General features: G+C 52.8%; 7 protein-coding genes across 7 annotated transcripts; 3 read left to right on the forward strand and 4 right to left on the reverse strand.

Annotated features, from left to right (window-relative positions):
* Positions 1 to 74: 74 nt before the first annotated feature.
* Positions 75 to 890, reverse strand: N7459_009326 (uncharacterized protein; the record flags this gene model as incomplete). The annotated part of the gene is made up of 1 exon (XM_056948494.1): positions 75 to 890. The coding sequence occupies one exon, from the start codon at positions 888 to 890 to the stop codon at positions 75 to 77; it is 816 nt and encodes a 271-aa protein (XP_056795719.1).
* A 776-nt stretch (positions 891 to 1,666) lies between these two features.
* On the reverse strand, positions 1,667 to 3,710 carry N7459_009327 (KH domain-containing protein; the record flags this gene model as incomplete). The annotated part of the gene is made up of 9 exons (XM_056948495.1): positions 1,667 to 1,690; positions 1,755 to 2,256; positions 2,312 to 2,520; positions 2,578 to 2,742; positions 2,798 to 2,850; positions 2,908 to 2,929; positions 3,082 to 3,297; positions 3,356 to 3,435; positions 3,509 to 3,710. The coding sequence occupies 9 exons, from the start codon at positions 3,708 to 3,710 to the stop codon at positions 1,667 to 1,669; spliced, it is 1,473 nt and encodes a 490-aa protein (XP_056795720.1).
* A 401-nt stretch (positions 3,711 to 4,111) lies between these two features.
* On the forward strand, positions 4,112 to 5,148 carry N7459_009328 (acetolactate synthase regulatory subunit; the record flags this gene model as incomplete). The annotated part of the gene is made up of 2 exons (XM_056948496.1): positions 4,112 to 4,911; positions 4,971 to 5,148. The coding sequence occupies 2 exons, from the start codon at positions 4,112 to 4,114 to the stop codon at positions 5,146 to 5,148; spliced, it is 978 nt and encodes a 325-aa protein (XP_056795721.1).
* Positions 5,149 to 5,518: 370 nt separating this feature from the next.
* N7459_009329 (uncharacterized protein) lies at positions 5,519 to 8,639 on the reverse strand (the record flags this gene model as incomplete). The annotated part of the gene is made up of 5 exons (XM_056948497.1): positions 5,519 to 5,860; positions 5,975 to 6,150; positions 6,210 to 6,527; positions 6,591 to 7,535; positions 7,589 to 8,639. Coding segments are annotated over 5 exons (2,832 nt in total), but the record flags the coding sequence as incomplete, so codon positions are not given.
* A 101-nt stretch (positions 8,640 to 8,740) lies between these two features.
* Positions 8,741 to 9,883, forward strand: argB (ornithine carbamoyltransferase; the record flags this gene model as incomplete). The annotated part of the gene is made up of 1 exon (XM_056948498.1): positions 8,741 to 9,883. The coding sequence occupies one exon, from the start codon at positions 8,741 to 8,743 to the stop codon at positions 9,881 to 9,883; it is 1,143 nt and encodes a 380-aa protein (XP_056795723.1).
* A 758-nt stretch (positions 9,884 to 10,641) lies between these two features.
* Positions 10,642 to 11,986, forward strand: N7459_009331 (uncharacterized protein; the record flags this gene model as incomplete). Its single annotated transcript, XM_056948499.1, has 2 exons — positions 10,642 to 11,614; positions 11,676 to 11,986. The coding sequence occupies 2 exons, from the start codon at positions 10,642 to 10,644 to the stop codon at positions 11,984 to 11,986; spliced, it is 1,284 nt and encodes a 427-aa protein (XP_056795724.1).
* A 487-nt stretch (positions 11,987 to 12,473) lies between these two features.
* N7459_009332 (glycoside hydrolase family 55 protein) lies at positions 12,474 to 14,872 on the reverse strand (the record flags this gene model as incomplete). Its single annotated transcript, XM_056948500.1, has 3 exons — positions 12,474 to 14,468; positions 14,491 to 14,734; positions 14,835 to 14,872. 3 exons carry the CDS (start codon positions 14,870 to 14,872, stop codon positions 12,474 to 12,476), a joined length of 2,277 nt encoding a protein of 758 aa, XP_056795725.1.
* Positions 14,873 to 15,742: the final 870 nt, after the last annotated feature.

Here is a 15,742-nt window from a genome sequence, read left to right on the forward strand (position 1 = left end):
AATCAGAACAAAACGACCTGAACGCCACTCAATCTATCACGATTCAACGAAACTGAAATCCTCCATCATGACTCTCACCCAATGGTTTCAATATCAAATCGCAAATGCACTGCTGCCTTTTTCACCGGCCGGTTGGGCCAGGTGATGATACGTGAAATCCGTCGAGTGCCCCGGTTGAATGCACCCAGCAGCAAATAAGCAGCGAGCTTCCCAAGCCGAGTGCCTAACAACGCGTCATACTCGGGGGTACCGAAATCCCAAGACCGCCGGCCACCACCCGGCCATGAGATATTATTGAGCTGAGTGTATAGTGTCTCTCTGATAAATTCAAGTGTCTCATCATTGACCACATATAGCATGAAAACGACTTTCAAAAGACCAAGGTCAAAGTCCCTTTCGTAAAAGGCCTGGGAAACCTGAGCGATAGGGGGAGCAGTGGAACCTTCGGGTCTATTCATATCACTGATGACAATGACACCTGGCCCCGTACACCCAACCCAAATAATCTCGTTGTCCGTCACCGTGAAATGGCGATACACAGACTGTTGCACATTTGTATCAAACTCATTCGGAAGTCCCAGCTCGATAACATGCCCCCGAAGAACCTCGGGAATGTTCCTCGCTTGGTTTTCGAGCAAGGGATGGTTGGCTAGGAAATTGTTCAGCATTAGCGTGGATCTTGGAATAAAGCAACCTGGCTCATTAGGGTTTTCCAACCATCGTCGTCGTGCTGCTCCCACCCTCTGCAGATCACCGTACTTGAGAGGCTGTGGCTCTAGCTCTATAGGAGGTTGTTGAGCCTCTTCATCTGAACCAGAGGGACAACAGCAACTCAGAATGCTCAAAACACTCTGACGACGGGAGGTACGTCCACTTGAAGGCTCGGCCATTGTGCGCTTGACTCAGTTTGAAGATCTGCAGTTTTAGACAAAAAACCAAGATAAAGGTACTTTGGGATTGCTTGCAGTGTTGTTGAATGTTGATGTGTTGATGCCACTACGAAGGCTGGGAGACTCGAAGCTTTTATACCCCATCCTCGAATATAAACCATATCATTCGCAAACACAAAGCGCCTTTGGATGGCCATCTGGAACAAAGAGATGAGCGGGCAGATCAAAAAGACCTCGACAAAGCGTCTGCTCAGGAGACAGGACCGCTCCCTGTCTTTTGTGACCGAAGAACAGAAGAAAACAAAGACCTTTGTTGCGCCGTGATGTATGAATGAGCAAAAATAGAACCGTAGCGTTGACGCCTACTGCTTCCGTCTTGAGTTTGGCTACAGTAAGTATTTGGCTTGCCCCATTCGAGGCCCAATATTCATACAGACGCAAGGAATATGCTCATGCGTTGAGCTTGTTGCATTTAGGCACATTGAATGTATCAACGATTGAAGATGCCTCAAAAGACATCGAGTGGGGTAATTTGCTCACGAGTATATGGTATTAGGTCTTCCTGCTGGGCTAAATTCGAAGTTACATAGACGTAATTCCCGCAAATAAAATGAATGCCTACTTAGCACCACACGGATCCTATGAAACTGGAAAGAAAATCAGGTCGCTTTATTCTTCCGCACTTTTGATTAGCATCGACAAAGGGCTTTTGCTTTCAGTCAAAGAGAGTGTATAGATGCGCCGGTACAGCGTCATCTTCCAATATGCTATCCAGTCTACAGACCAGGCGGGGGAGGGACCTTGAGAATGAATCAGCCACTAATCCTAAATTTCTACGTTCTGCAAAGGAACGAGGAGTCATACCGAGCTGTAGCTACCACCGCCAGGAGGCGGAGGAGGGGATCCAGATCCAGGCGGAGGCGGAGGAGGTGCCTCACCAGCTGGAGGTGGTGGAGGAGCAGCGCTGTCCGACGCCGGTGGTTGCTGCTGGGACTGTTGGGCAGCAGCCATCTGTTGATAGTACTGATAGTACGCGACATAGTTCTGGTACCCACCGTAGGCGGCGTAGGGATCAGATCCGTAGTACTGGGCATACTGCGCACTGTAATCCGCTACGCTGGGGTCGGGAGTCTGGCCTGCAGGGCTGGCAGATGCACCAGGAGATTGCTGGTGGCGGTTGCTATAGCCGCCATATCCACCTCCACCTCCACCTCCACCGTGGTACCGGTCACCGCCACGTCCGCCGTAGCCACCATAGTTGTGCTGCGGGGGATTTTCCTTGAAGTGCTGGTACTGTTCCTTGACATTTGCTAGAAGATCTTCGCAGAGCTCCTTGGCTGCCTGAACGTCATTCGGGTCCGGTCCGCTATGTTCGTGGTTAGTGTGGTTCTGCATCGTCAAAAATCTTGGAGTTAACTCACGCCACATGCAAGAACATGGACTCGTCGCTCTCTCGGCCGGTGCTAGATTCGATAAATCCGGAACCACGGCCCTTAATCTGAACGCGACAGCGAGTCTTTTGCTGGATGTGCTTGACATAAGCACCACCCTGGCCAACGACTTGTGCACGCAGATTGAAGCCTGGAATGGGTTCAAGGTCAATCGGAATGCGCTCCTCGGGCCATTTACGCTGTAAAAAGTTAGTAAAAGCCTCTGACTGGCAACTCATAGAAAAGCAGTCACATACGCGGCCATACTCGTCACGCTCCACCTGCTCAGGCTCCCGCCGGCGAAATCGCCGTTCATCGACCAGATTCGGAAGCTCTCTTTTCATGAGATCGTCAATAATCTGGATGGCTTTATCAAGCCCCTCCTTCGTGGTACTCGTGATGTGAAGGTAAAGAGGAGGGTTCTGTATGTAATCAGATATTGGTCCGGGATAATGTGATTCGATTCCCACCACTTACCGCAGCCGTGGCCATATTCTTGTCCGGATAATAACTTCCTCTGGTAGTGACATCTTAAGAAGAGTAAGCATCAAGCCTCTGAACAACATAATAGCGATTAGAAGGCGTACCGGCGCCGGCTTCATCTTTAATCTAGAATTCACGCAGCCGAGGTCAGCAGATGCAACAGAGGGGAGGTGGTATGCTATGCATTTAGTTGATCTTGGGTAAGCTTCATTCAACCACACACAGAGTATATGAGATCAAAAGAAGGGGATTGGGGGGAGAGGCCAAGCACAACGCACTGCGCTTGGCCTCAAGGGGCAAAATGTCTGGAAAATCAGCAATGCGACAGTAGGAGCAATTACCATCTGTTGAGTGGAGCCTTTGGTCAAGGTGTAGCGATTGCGCAAATCGTTGATCTCGATATCTTTGATGTAATCTCCGTCCGTGACATAGACGTCCTTGCCTGAGCCATCGCCGTTGCCCGGCTCGTCGGTTTTTGCGTCAGGGCTGTCGGTCTATCACTAAATGTTAGCGCGGAATTGCATGGACATGCCACGCAATAACTAAACGCACCGAGCGAATTGGGGGAACATCGATATGCTGAATGCCTTTCTTTGCTTGCAACTGGGCATTGATCTTGGCGGCGGCGGCGGCTGATTAAAAAGAACGACGTACGGTTAGCTATGCTAATTGGACAGAGAGAGAGGGGAGGCACTCCGCGCATACCTGCTGCTGCTGCCGGATCGGACTTTGCCTGGCCATCTACAGCGGGACTGTGAGGTTCGCGACTCAGTGGGCTGCGGGTGCGAGTGGACTCGGATTGTTTCGCAGACGGCGATCGAGACCGGCGATCAAACCGTGAGCGCCGGGGCTCGGGTTCAGTCTGGTCAAAGCGGGATCGCTTCGGACGGCGTTCGTCGTCGGCCATGGCTAAATGCGCAGGTATGTGGCGGTGAGAGAAACCAAGCAGTGTAAGTGCCGATGAAAAACGATCCAGTTAAGAGCCGGAAGGAGTTTATCAGGGAACGGAATGAACGGGACCGGAGGATCGCTCGGGTGCTGCAACAGCACCAACGGATACGGACGTGCAGGAAACAAGGCAGCGCAATGCGACTAGATCGCAGCAGAACGAGCTTGCGCGGAGTTCTTTCAAGTCGGCATTGATATCGAGCGCATCGAAAACGCTCGTGATCATGTGATCCAATCACAGACTAACTTATACAGGACTAGTGCATGGTGAGTCAGCGGCGCCGAGGTCGGAAGAACAAAAAGTAGTCTGGAGAGTCTGGAGTGATTCATCGCACAACTCTTGGTGTCCCTGAATTCCCCATGGCTTTCAGGTGCCCATTGACGCTCTCTGCGACGTCTGCGACGCTGCTGTCGTCGACGTCGGCCGCCGCTCGGTCTCGCACCGCTGCCGCGCTCCCCCGGTTCAATGCTATCCGCTCGTCCTCTAGCTCGACTTCTGCTCTGGCCTACAAGGCATTGCACCGCCGTTCTCCTCTGCCTCTGCCGGTCTCCGACTCCTCGCCCCAGTGGGATGCACCGACTGCTGTCTCATCCATTCTCTATGAGACTCCCGTGCCGCCCACCAACCCCCCGAAGCGGCATGTCCTGAACTGTCTGGTCCAGAACGAGCCCGGTGTGTTGTCCCGTGTGTCCGGAATTCTCGCCGCTCGTGGGTTCAACATTGACAGTCTGGTGGTGTGCAACACCGAGGTTGAGGATTTGTCTCGTATGACCATTGTGTTGCAGGGTCATGACGGTGTCGTTGAGCAAGCCCGTCGTCAGCTCGATGACCTGGTCCCTGTCTGGGCGGTCCTGGACTACACCGATTCTGCCCTGGTGCAGCGCGAGTTGCTTCTGGCCAAGGTCTCCATTCTCGGTCCCGAGTTCTTCGAGGAGTTGCTCCAGCACCACCGCGAGATTACCACTCCAACCGAGTCTCTGGAAAAGACCCAGGGCCAGGGTGCCCAGTCCGCCCAACAGGTTGAATACCATCCGCGTCACCTTCCTCCCAGCCAGGCTCTCCGCCACAAGCACGAGCATCTGGATGCCATTACCCGTCTGACCCACCAGTTCGGCGGGAAGGTCCTGGATATCAGCAACAACAACTGCATTGTTGAACTGTAGGTCTCAAGTTAAAATGTTCCCACTCGATCCTCTTTATTAACGAAACATTTGACAGGTCTGCCAAGCCCAACCGTATCGACTCCTTCCTCAAGCTGGTCGGTCCCTTCGGTATCCTCGAGTCTACTCGTACCGGTCTCATGGCCCTGCCGCGTTCCCCTCTCTCCGAGCAGAGCGAGGAGATTGAGAAGGACGCCGCTGATGTTGTCGACGCCAGCACTCTGCCCCCTGGTTAAACTGTCCTTTCCGAAGCCAATAATACAAAATCACACATACCCAATACAGTCTGGTTTCCTGCTGCGTGTTTCTTCGGCTTTCTGCGGTTTTCAATGCAGTGTTGATCAATTTCCCGGCTTTTCCTATTTCAAAAATGATTTGTAAATCTTCTTAACGAACTCGGTTTTGTCTCTGTCATGGTCTTGTCCGAGAATGCTGTTGCTACCATACAACGCCGAGCCAAATAATTGCCACACAAGATAAGCAACTCATCAATTGAGCATTATAATAATATCAGAAAACCCACCGAAGGACAAGCGAGACCACCACGGACCTTCCATCTGAACGCCGAATTCTAAATGCACCCAATGACCAACAATGACCAGAAGATTAAATCCTAACTTTCGCCGCGATACCCTTGCCACGGTAGAACACGACGTCACTATAGCTCCCAACCTGCACTCCCACTTGCGCTACTGCATCTACCTCCATTGATTGTCCTAGTGCCTTGCGCAGCGCATCATACCCCACTCCTCCTAATTCCAGATTAACTGGCAGACGTGGTGTTTTGGAAAGACCAGGAGGAACATCAAAGGCCTGTTGGTAATTGATTCGGCCGATAGGTTCATCTTCTTCATAGAATGCGGTTGCATCAACCGACGTGACGGTAATGCTATTTTGGGTAAGTGGCGAGAAAAGGGTGAATTGAGCTGTCGATGACCAGAGGTAAATCTGTTCAGAATACTCTGTATTAGCTTATCATGTCCTTTTAAGTCTTTTCATGAGTGAGAATAGGTATTTTGGAGTGCTTAGAGACGGGTGCTAGGAAGTTGAAGTGGGAAATACCGTTGCATCTTGGATGAAGTGCGACCTTTTGCCGTCTTCATCGTCATCGGGAGTCCCTGGAGTGGATGTCCTTGGAACTGGAATGTCAATGTGCATGTCGGACAATGCTTGCCCGAGCTCTGGCAAACCTGGAATGGTGCCTTTGTGAGTTTTGATGGTGATCGTTGTGTTGTAGCCTGTTGATATATGAATTAGAAATAATGTTGCATATGCATCAGTGAATATCAAGACAAACCAGAGATATAGGACGAGAGGAGTGCTCGTCCAGCTCTAAAACCATCAACGCCGCCATTCTCTTGCGGATTCCATGAAACGTCTATCGAGACATTGGTATTGTTTCCAGGAACCACTGAGATATTGCGAGCAATGATATGGGCCAGGCCCGTGCCATTGTATAGCATCAGCACATCGATCAATGGGATTGTCGCAGAGTACTCAGTTGGATTCGTAAAGTTCACCCGCGTTGACACGAACAGCGAAGACTCTGTCGTTTCGGCTAGTTGTAAAGACACGACTCGAGGATTGAGGTGATTAATCGGAATGCCCGCAGGCGCTATAAGTATGTCAATCACAAGAGACAGAACTTGATTTATACTATCTAGTCACGAAAACATACTCTTCACGCGGACATCCCCGTCTGCAGGAATGCCATGCACCGCAAATCGACCCAACCCGGTCGAGACCTTTGTATCTACGGTGGCAGCGACATGCAGCACAACTGCTTCGCTACCAAAGAGCATCTCTTGGACAATTTGCGCCAACAGATTGTCATCAGTCACCTGTAACGGCGCATCCTCAATAGCGAATTCCACAAGCAACGCCGAGGAGCCATCATGATCCTTCACGAGGGTTGAGTTGGCGTCTTGCCATTTGTCGATGTTCAAATCCCCGAGCTGTTGACCCTTGTAGAAAACATTTGTAAGGGCTCGGACGCGGGGCACATCGACCTGGAAATTCATCTCCTTGGGTAAAGCAATGAGAACCTTGACCAAAGCAGATACTGCAGGCTGTGCCTCTGGAGTGCCTGGTTCCGCAAAGGGATTAGGCAGAGAGAAATGGGTATTAGACATGGTGAAATTCTTCACAAGATTGTCCAAGGCGTGCCCTGTGAACGGAAGAGGCACAGTGACGCTGCGGAGAAGGTCGACAACCCATGCCGGGGCCTCGGAAGATGGTGCATCTGTCCCACGGACGTAAATGGTAGTCTTCAAGCCTTGAATATAGCTAGAAACCAAAAAGTCCAACGGGGAACCATCCCCGCCTGGACATGTGGTGGTCAACTCATCGGGAAGACCCTTAATAAGACCATTGACGCTGACTGCAGTTTGTTCCTCGGGGCGAACCTGGATCTCTGCGGTGTTGGCATCGGCAACCAGGATGTACGGATCGCCGGGGGAGCAATTAGGTACAAGAATTTGGAAGCCGAGTGCCGGCACTGTCAGAGCAATTGGCGAGTTGAGGTGGGCGGCCAAAAGCACATCCACCGCCATCGCACGTTGTTGCGAATCATGGACATCTAGCTTCATGATATCAATATCCGGTAACGCAGGAAAGTCGGCTTCTGTTGAGAACTCAGTATTGAATCAACCCGTATGAAGCAGAAGAAGTACTGACCTTCAAATGTAATAGTATCTGTTAGAACTTGAGTTCCCAATTTAAGCAAGCCTGTTTTGAGATGCAAAGTTGCCTTTGCCTTTAAACTAAGACGACCCAGTCTACCCTCAAGCCAGTCCATTGCAATCCCATGAATCCCCTTGATGTCACCAGCCGTCAGATCAGTGAGGAAGTCCACATTGCTATGATGACCATTGCGAATGTTCACTTTGATGGAGGGCACTGCGGCCGTCCCGATCAGAACGTTGCCGTACTCCGGAAGGTACACGTCAATGTCTGACTGCCCAGTTTCAACTTCTTTGGCAATCCAGGTTGCAAATCGTCCAATATTACGAACTGGGTTGTTCTTCACACGAGTCGAATTCATGACAAAGTCGCCTTGGACCCGAGCACGGACACCATCGGGTGTGGTGGAGTCAATCGAGAGCGCCTTTGGCTCGAACACGGCAGCTTCCCGGGCATACTCTTTCACCACGGCCGGTGCAGCAAAAGCAACAACCAGAATTACCAGTACACTGGTTGTCAGGAGGATGAGAGCGATTACGGTTGGCCATCGTATCCTGCTTCTTCTCTTGGTGGCAACACCATCTGGTGAGTCTGCCCTTCCTGATGCGTCTGACGGCGATCGATCGGATCGTCGCCCCGTCCCGTACGAGGCGAGTTCATCATTGCGACGATGAAGGAGAGGCGTTGATTCGGAAGACAACGTAAATGATTGGCGCGACTGGTCCGGACGAGCGGCTCTCTCTGCGTCGGGCGAGGATGATCTAGCCTGTCCATCTAGCAGAGGCCGGCTCGCCTCATCGGCCATGGCGGCTGAATAATGAGTGAAGCAGTAGACAGACCTGAGTGCCCTTCTAGACAGGGGAGAAGAGAGTGAGGTGTAAGAGGTGTAAGAGGGATGTTCACGATGACGATAAGCCTCGATAACAGAATGCGGAGATGCCGTCTCGACACCTGACAGACAAGGTGTGAAGGCACTAAGGCATCCAGGCACCGAGGCCGTCACCGCACATCCTCCCCGGACTTTTGAGTCATTGCGCTCTGCTCCCACTGCAATCCGTGGTTTCCCCGTTCCCAATTCTCTCCTTCCCTCCCCCAATTGCACCCGCACACCTTCACCTCAAACACCTTTCCTAGTCCCTACCCATCATGGCTAGCGGTCTCACAGCTGCCGCTCGTTATGGTACCCAAAGTGTAACTCAATTGGCCGGCTCCACCTCTTCTCTGTGTCGAACACTCCAGGCTAATGGTCTCCGACGGTTTGCCCACCAGACACCAACTACACCTGCCACCTCTCCCTTCGCCCCCCGTCACCTTCTTTCTATTGCGGACCTAACCCCTACTGAATTCGCTACCCTCGTACGCAATGCTGCCTCGCACAAGCGAGCCATCAAGTCCGGAGCTATCCCGCAAAGCTTGCTGGGATCTCTGTCCGGCAAAACCGTCGCCATGATGTTCAACAAGCGCAGCACCCGCACGCGTGTGTCAACAGAGGCCGCCGCTGTTCAAATGGGTGGCCACCCCATGTTCCTGGGCAAGGAAGACATCCAGCTCGGCGTGAACGAGTCACTATACGATACCTCCGTCGTGATCTCGTCCATGGTCTCCTGCATTGTCGCGCGAGTCGCCAAGCACTCCGATGTGGCCGACCTGGCCAAGCACTCCTCCGTGCCCGTCATCAATGCGCTGTGCGACTCCTTCCACCCTCTGCAGATCATTGCCGACTTCCTTACCATTTACGAAACGTTCACGCCCAAGGCTCACAACCTCTCCAGCCTTGGCCTGGAGGGCTTGAAGATTGCCTGGGTGGGTGATGCCAACAACGTACTCTTTGACCTGGCCATTGGCGCTACTAAGATGGGTGTGGATATGGCCGTGGCTACGCCCAAGGGCTACGAGATTCCCGCGGAGATGCTTCAGATCATCGAGCGTGCAGGCGAGGGTGTTTCCACACCCGGCAAGCTCATCCAGACCAATGTGCCCGAGGAGGCCGTGAAGGATGCCGATATCCTGGTGACCGACACTTGGGTGTCGATGGGTCAGGAGGAGGAGTCAATCAAGCGTATGAAGGCCTTTGAGGGCTTCCAGATCACTGCTGATCTGGCCAAGCGCGGAGGCGCCAAGGAGGGCTGGAAGTTCATGCACTGCCTGCCCCGACACCCCGAGGAAGTGAGCGACGAGGTCTTCTACAGCCCGCGGTCACTGGTGTTCCCGGAGGCAGAGAACCGTCTCTGGGCTGCCATCTCTGCTCTTGAGGGATTCGTTGTCAACAAGGGCAAGATCGCGGAGTAAAACAAAGAAAAGCGCACGGAGTCTATGGAGGAGTATACAACGAGTTGTGCCATTCGAACAGGAGAATGAGGCTTTTTGGGATATACATGATTTCCTTCGGATTGTAATTATTCAACCCCACCAAATGTCAAAAATATCGTCTCACCCAAGCCCGGATCAGATGTAGAGTGCAAGGTGACGGACTCGATTACGAGACGATTCGGCAGACTCGGCATGCCAATATTAAATCCACGGATGCCTTTTTGCGCGTCGGAAGCGATCGCCGTTGCTGCGTCGAACAACATCCGATGCAGTCAAGCTTTCGGATGCTTCAGGCCACTAGTGATCGTGCTTCCGATCGCATCAGAGAGGTGGGAGCTGGTCCCTTGTGATCTAGAGTCGATGAGGCACCATGTCGGAACAGCAAGTCTCGCTTTACCATACTTCCCCTCCGTTTGTCATTCTTCTTGTCCCTTCGCCATGAGGAGATCTGCCATTGCGCTCAGAAGAGCCTGAACAAGCGTTGCCCCCCACTCTCTCTCTCTCTCTCTCTCTCTCTCTCTCTCTCTCTCTCTCTCTCTCCACGCTCCGAGCCACACCTGGTGCTCCATCGGATCCATCGTTCTCGAAATAGAGAGATGGCGTTATGTTGATGACTACATATCTGGTTTCTTTGATCCAGGCTGTCCGTTTCGCATGCGCCCATCTCTCCAGATTCCCTCGTTCGCTCACAATCTATTTCTACTGCCAGTTGCGCCTACACATTTCACCCATCCAGAATGGGCTTCGAAGACAAGCGAGTTGCCATCGTGGGTGGTGGCCTCGGCGGCATGTCATTTCTGAATGCCGCTCTGTACGTCGGACTCAAGAACGTGCAACTTTACGAACAAACACAGCAATTCGCCGAGGTCGGCGCCGGTGTCAATATCAGCTCCAACGCCAATCGCATTCTAGATGCGTTCGGGCTGCAAGAGAGCATGACCCGCAAGTCCTCGCGCGAGCTGCCCTGCTACATGGAGTACCACAACTACCGTACCGGCGAGTACCTGGGCCACATCGATGAGTTCTCCCAGCCGCCCGCACGATTGCTGCACCGCGCTCATCTGCTCGACTCCCTCAAGGAGCGTGTGCCGCAGTCAAGCCTGAACCTGAAGAAGCGTCTGGTATCTATCGACCGCACCACCAGCGCCGGTGTCGCACCGTACACCCTGCGCTTCGAGGACGGTAGCACCGCCGACGCGGATATTGTGATTGGATGCGACGGCATCAAGTCCAATGTGCGCCGCGACATGAGTCTGGGCGACTCACCCAACTATTCGGGCCAGGTCGTGTACCGCGGCTTTGTGGACTATAAGGATCTCCCCGCCGAGACTGCGCAGCTGTTGCGGAAAACAGTGAACTTCCGCGGGCCCAAGCGGCACGTCCTCATTCTGCCCATTGGCAACAAGGTGACGCAGTCCCACCGTGCGGCCATTATTGGATTCATGTCCGAGCCTCTGGAGGCGTGGGACTCGGAGAGTTGGATTTCCCGGTCTGATATCGATAGTCTTCACGAGCATGTGCGCGACTGGTGCCCGCAGGTGCAGCATATCATTGAGGGTCTGCGGAAGAGCTCACCCGACGGCCGCATGCTGAAGCAGGCGCTGTACGTGCGCGACCCACTCGATAAGTGGTTCGAGAAGAAGGATGGCCAGAGGGATGCAGGTATCGTTCTGCTAGGTGACTCGGCTCACTCCACGCTTCCTCATCAAGGTAAGTCTATACAGATCTGACCCGTCTTCCCATGTGATTTTCCGGCTAACAGTAACAACAGGCCAGGGAACCTGCATGGCCATTGAGTCGGGAATCGCACTCGCGACTATTCTGCGTCACTGGAAGAACGATGACCTGCAGGGCGCGTTCCAGTTCTACCAGGACCTGCGCAAGCCTCGGACTGACCGCGTCACGCAGACGAGCTATGAGGCTGGCAAGCTGGCTAGCTCCGATACTCCTGACCAGATGACTGATAACTTTAACCCAGATGTGCTGATTGAGCGCATGAAGTGGATTATGGAGTACAATGTCTTGGAAGACTTGAAGGTCAGGGGTGCCGATTACCTGGACTTCGACGATTTGCATTGGTAATCATGAGCTCCCTATATCTCTCTTTTAAATAGCTTCGCATATATCATCATCATCATCATTCTTCTGATATCATTCCACTCTTTCCGTTTCTTCCTCCATCGAGGATGTTTGAGAGTTCCTGTAAGCACCTTTAGTCATTTTTAAACAGGACTTTACATTTCCAGAGGGCTCAATCTACCTCACTCCTGATTCAATATGCTGACAAGCTCAGTTAGCGGGTTGCCAGCTTCTACAGAATCTAAAGATGAATAGCAGAAGAGGATCTGGATCTTGAATGATGAACTAAATATGGAAGTGAGGAACTCATGGCTCCAGAAATCAAGGCTGTATCCATAGCAATTATTGCATTTCTGACGATTTCGATTGATGCTTGCGGAAATGTGTTACAGAAGTTGGGGCATGATAGTCTGTATATCTACTTGATTATGTACAGCACATCTCTAAGGTTCCAAAATGCACACTGCCCCTATATACTCTAAGTGGGCACTTAGGAGGCAAACTGTCTATAAGCCTCAAGGACTGCCTCCCAACCCCCAGGATGATTGCTTTCAGTTGGGTTTGACTGTCCATCCAGAAGCATCACATCCGCCTTGCGTGTGCTGATCGAATACCAAACCAGATTCTCCGGGCTATTCGCCACACGCATCATATTGGTTTGGCAGGGCCCTTGACACTGCGTGCCGTAACTCCCTTTCCACGGCCCGTTGAAGAACGCCCATGCGGCGCTATTGTAAAGAAACACATCCTTGCCAGCATCGACATTGGTCGCCAACGATGTTCGACATTTTCCGTCGCCGCTATCGCACCAGGAGAAGTCTGGGTCACCAATAGACGACTCTGCAGTCCAAGGTGCCGGTGCGAGCTGCGTGGCACCATCGCCCTGCATATAGGGCGTCTCGGTCTGCAGCAAGCCCGCGTAAACGTTCTGAGCAGAGTGGAAGTTGTAGTTGTATAGCCAGTTATGCTCCGATCCAGTGCCGGTTAGCCAGGTGCCGCCCTTGGTGGCCTCGACTAGAATACCGCGCCCGGTGGAGATCACCGTATACGACGATCCCCCGTCCATGTTGTGGTCTGCCGTCCAGCCCCAGAAGTTCTCGATATAGGCTGAGGATGAGGCGGTTAGGTGCAGCATCATAAACGCCGCCATGCACTGCGACGTGTCTTGGTTGTCACAGTCGTTTTTGATACTCGTCTCTGCGGTGCCACCTACCGTCACCATGGTATTCCACATCGCCACGTCTCCCGGGTTTTCACCAGCCGCGTTGACTTCGACGATTGTGGCTCCAGGTAGGATTTCTCCCACGCTGAATCGCATGTCTTGAATCTCGATGACGCCCGTGTCATTGGGTTCGCCTACCTGCACCACTGCCTTCGGGTTCGAGGCGTCCTTGAACACATCGCCGGCTCCTGAAATCACCGCCCAGGCTTCGCCGGCAATGCGCGAGTTCACCGGGATCTTCAGCGTGTCTTTGACCGTGTACACGCCGTACGGGAAGTATGTGATTTTGCAGTTGGCCGCGTTATCCACGAGAATAGCATTCAGTGAGGCAACGTCGTCTGTTGACCCGTCACCCTTGACCGGGTGATCGGCCACGGCCTTGACGTTGACAACCTGGTCGGCCGTATATTCGGCGTAGGTGGGCTGGCTACGCATGAGATATTTGCCGTTGGACAGGAGCGTGTCCGGCCGAGTGGTCTTGAAATTCGTTCCTGTGTTGTACTGGCCCGGGGCGACATTCCCCCATACCCAGGTGTCGACTGTGCTGGCCGCTGCAAGCTTCTCGTTGTTGTTGCTATCGACCGCGATGGCGTTGGTGGTGTCATGGACCAGGTTCTGGATCAGCAGCTGGCTGTTGCGGTCGCCGCTGTCATTCGAGGAGTCGTGGAATTTCACGACAGTGCCTGAGTTGGTCGAGTTTGAATCCAGTAGCACCATACTCCCGAGTCCATTGCTGCTCATATCGATGCCCAATCCAACGCTGTCAAAGGTTGTTCCCTGCAGGAGAGCCGTGTGGCCGCCCGAGGCGTCAAAAGCTGTCGTGCATTCCTTGAAGTAGATGTTCTTGAAGTTGACCTGCTGGTTGGAATTCTTGATTCCCACAGCGCCACCGGTGATCTGCACATCGGTCACGGCAATCGTCGATCCGCCGTTGATATCGATACCGGTGTGCCCGGTCGAGCTGGTCGGCATATTGATCTTCACGTTGGTCACACCCGATCCCTGAGCCACACCCCATTGCAGCGCAGTAATCTGCGTATCGGCACTGACTGCCGTTGTATCAATTACCACGTTGCGCAAGAGGGTCATGAAGCTGGTCTCCGGCTGGCCGTTTCCTGAGTCGAACCCATTGATCACGGTGTCTCCGTTGAAATTCGACGCCGCCTTGAGTACCGGGGGACTTAGCGGATCGCCTGTGATGACGGTGCCCACGCGCAGGTCCAGTGTGCTGCCCAGCTGGTACGTTCCTCCCGGGGAGAAATACTTCGGCTGGGTACTTGGTCACACCCTGACCTTTGCGGCTGCCGCCCGATCCATTGTCATTGATTGCGTTCTGGATGCTGCTTGTCTGGTCGCCCGATCCGTCGGCGGAGGCAGAGTAGTCTTGCACATTACGCCACACGGGGTAGTTGGTGCTGGAGACTTCGGGGGCGTATCCGCGGGCATCGCCCGTGTGGTCTTGATCTTGAAGCCAGTACGTTGTGGGAGAGGCAGTGGGACCGGTGCAGGTGTCTCTTTTTGGGAGGTTTCTGTAGAAAGAAGATCAGATGAGTGTCCAAGTGTAGTCCCCATGGTGGACCATGAACTCACTCTTCAGATGGAAGGGCTCTCACCGAGGTTGTCGCTAACACTACTGCCAACGCAGTCCACGAGAGAAGATCACGCATGATTCAAAGAGTGCATGTAAGAGTCCTATGTATCAAGATATATCAAAAGAATGTACGTAGTGAGAAGTAAGAAAAGGAGCGGGTGTTGGGCTAACGACTGGTAGATACGACCACCATCCTTATATCTACAAGCCATATAACACAGAGCCCCCATTCGCACCGGACAAGGCAATTGCTCGCAGTAGATTTCCCACTGAGGAATCTGCAACTACTATTCTCATCTGTCGAAGATCGACGGCACCATAAGCCTCGGAGATGAAGCACAGTGGATGGGCATCTCGAAGACCCTGATCCATTTCCCAAAGCAGAAAATGGTTTCTCGCTTTTCATGGTCCTCAATGCTGATCCCGGAGCGCAGAGCCCATTCATAGGACAGTCGGACTGATAATCAAAACGGGTCCAGCAGCAGAGCCACTTCATTGGTGATTCTCGATCGAAGTCCACTTTGGCCCCCTGAATAAATGGCGATCGTCGGGGCCGCTCGCGATGGGCTACCGAATCGATCAGAGACACTTGCTCGGCTCTGGAATAACAATAGCATAGGAGTACATGATCACTGTGCTGTAGTCCAAGTTTCCCGGGCTTTGCGTCTTGCTGTTAACCATATTTCGGTGGCCTCATCTATCTCCACTCGTTGCCATCGTCGATTCCACCATGCTCTTCACTCGTCGCGCAGTGGATTGCTCCGTTTTTCAGAGGCCGACTCGTTTCGATTCGGCGGATCGAAGTGCGGCGAATCATAGAATTTCTGAATGAGAGGAACGAGCTCTTTTGCGGCAAGTACACAGATGTAGAATGCGATGGATTTGATCAGCATCGCGATCGCACTCTGAACTTCGTCGGTCATTCTGACGGCGCCAAACTTGGATG

This window comes from Penicillium hispanicum (assembly GCF_028827665.1).
Source record: "Penicillium hispanicum strain IBT 35686 chromosome Unknown utg000008l_segment0_segment0, whole genome shotgun sequence".
Lineage (NCBI taxonomy): Eukaryota > Fungi > Ascomycota > Eurotiomycetes > Eurotiales > Aspergillaceae > Penicillium > Penicillium hispanicum.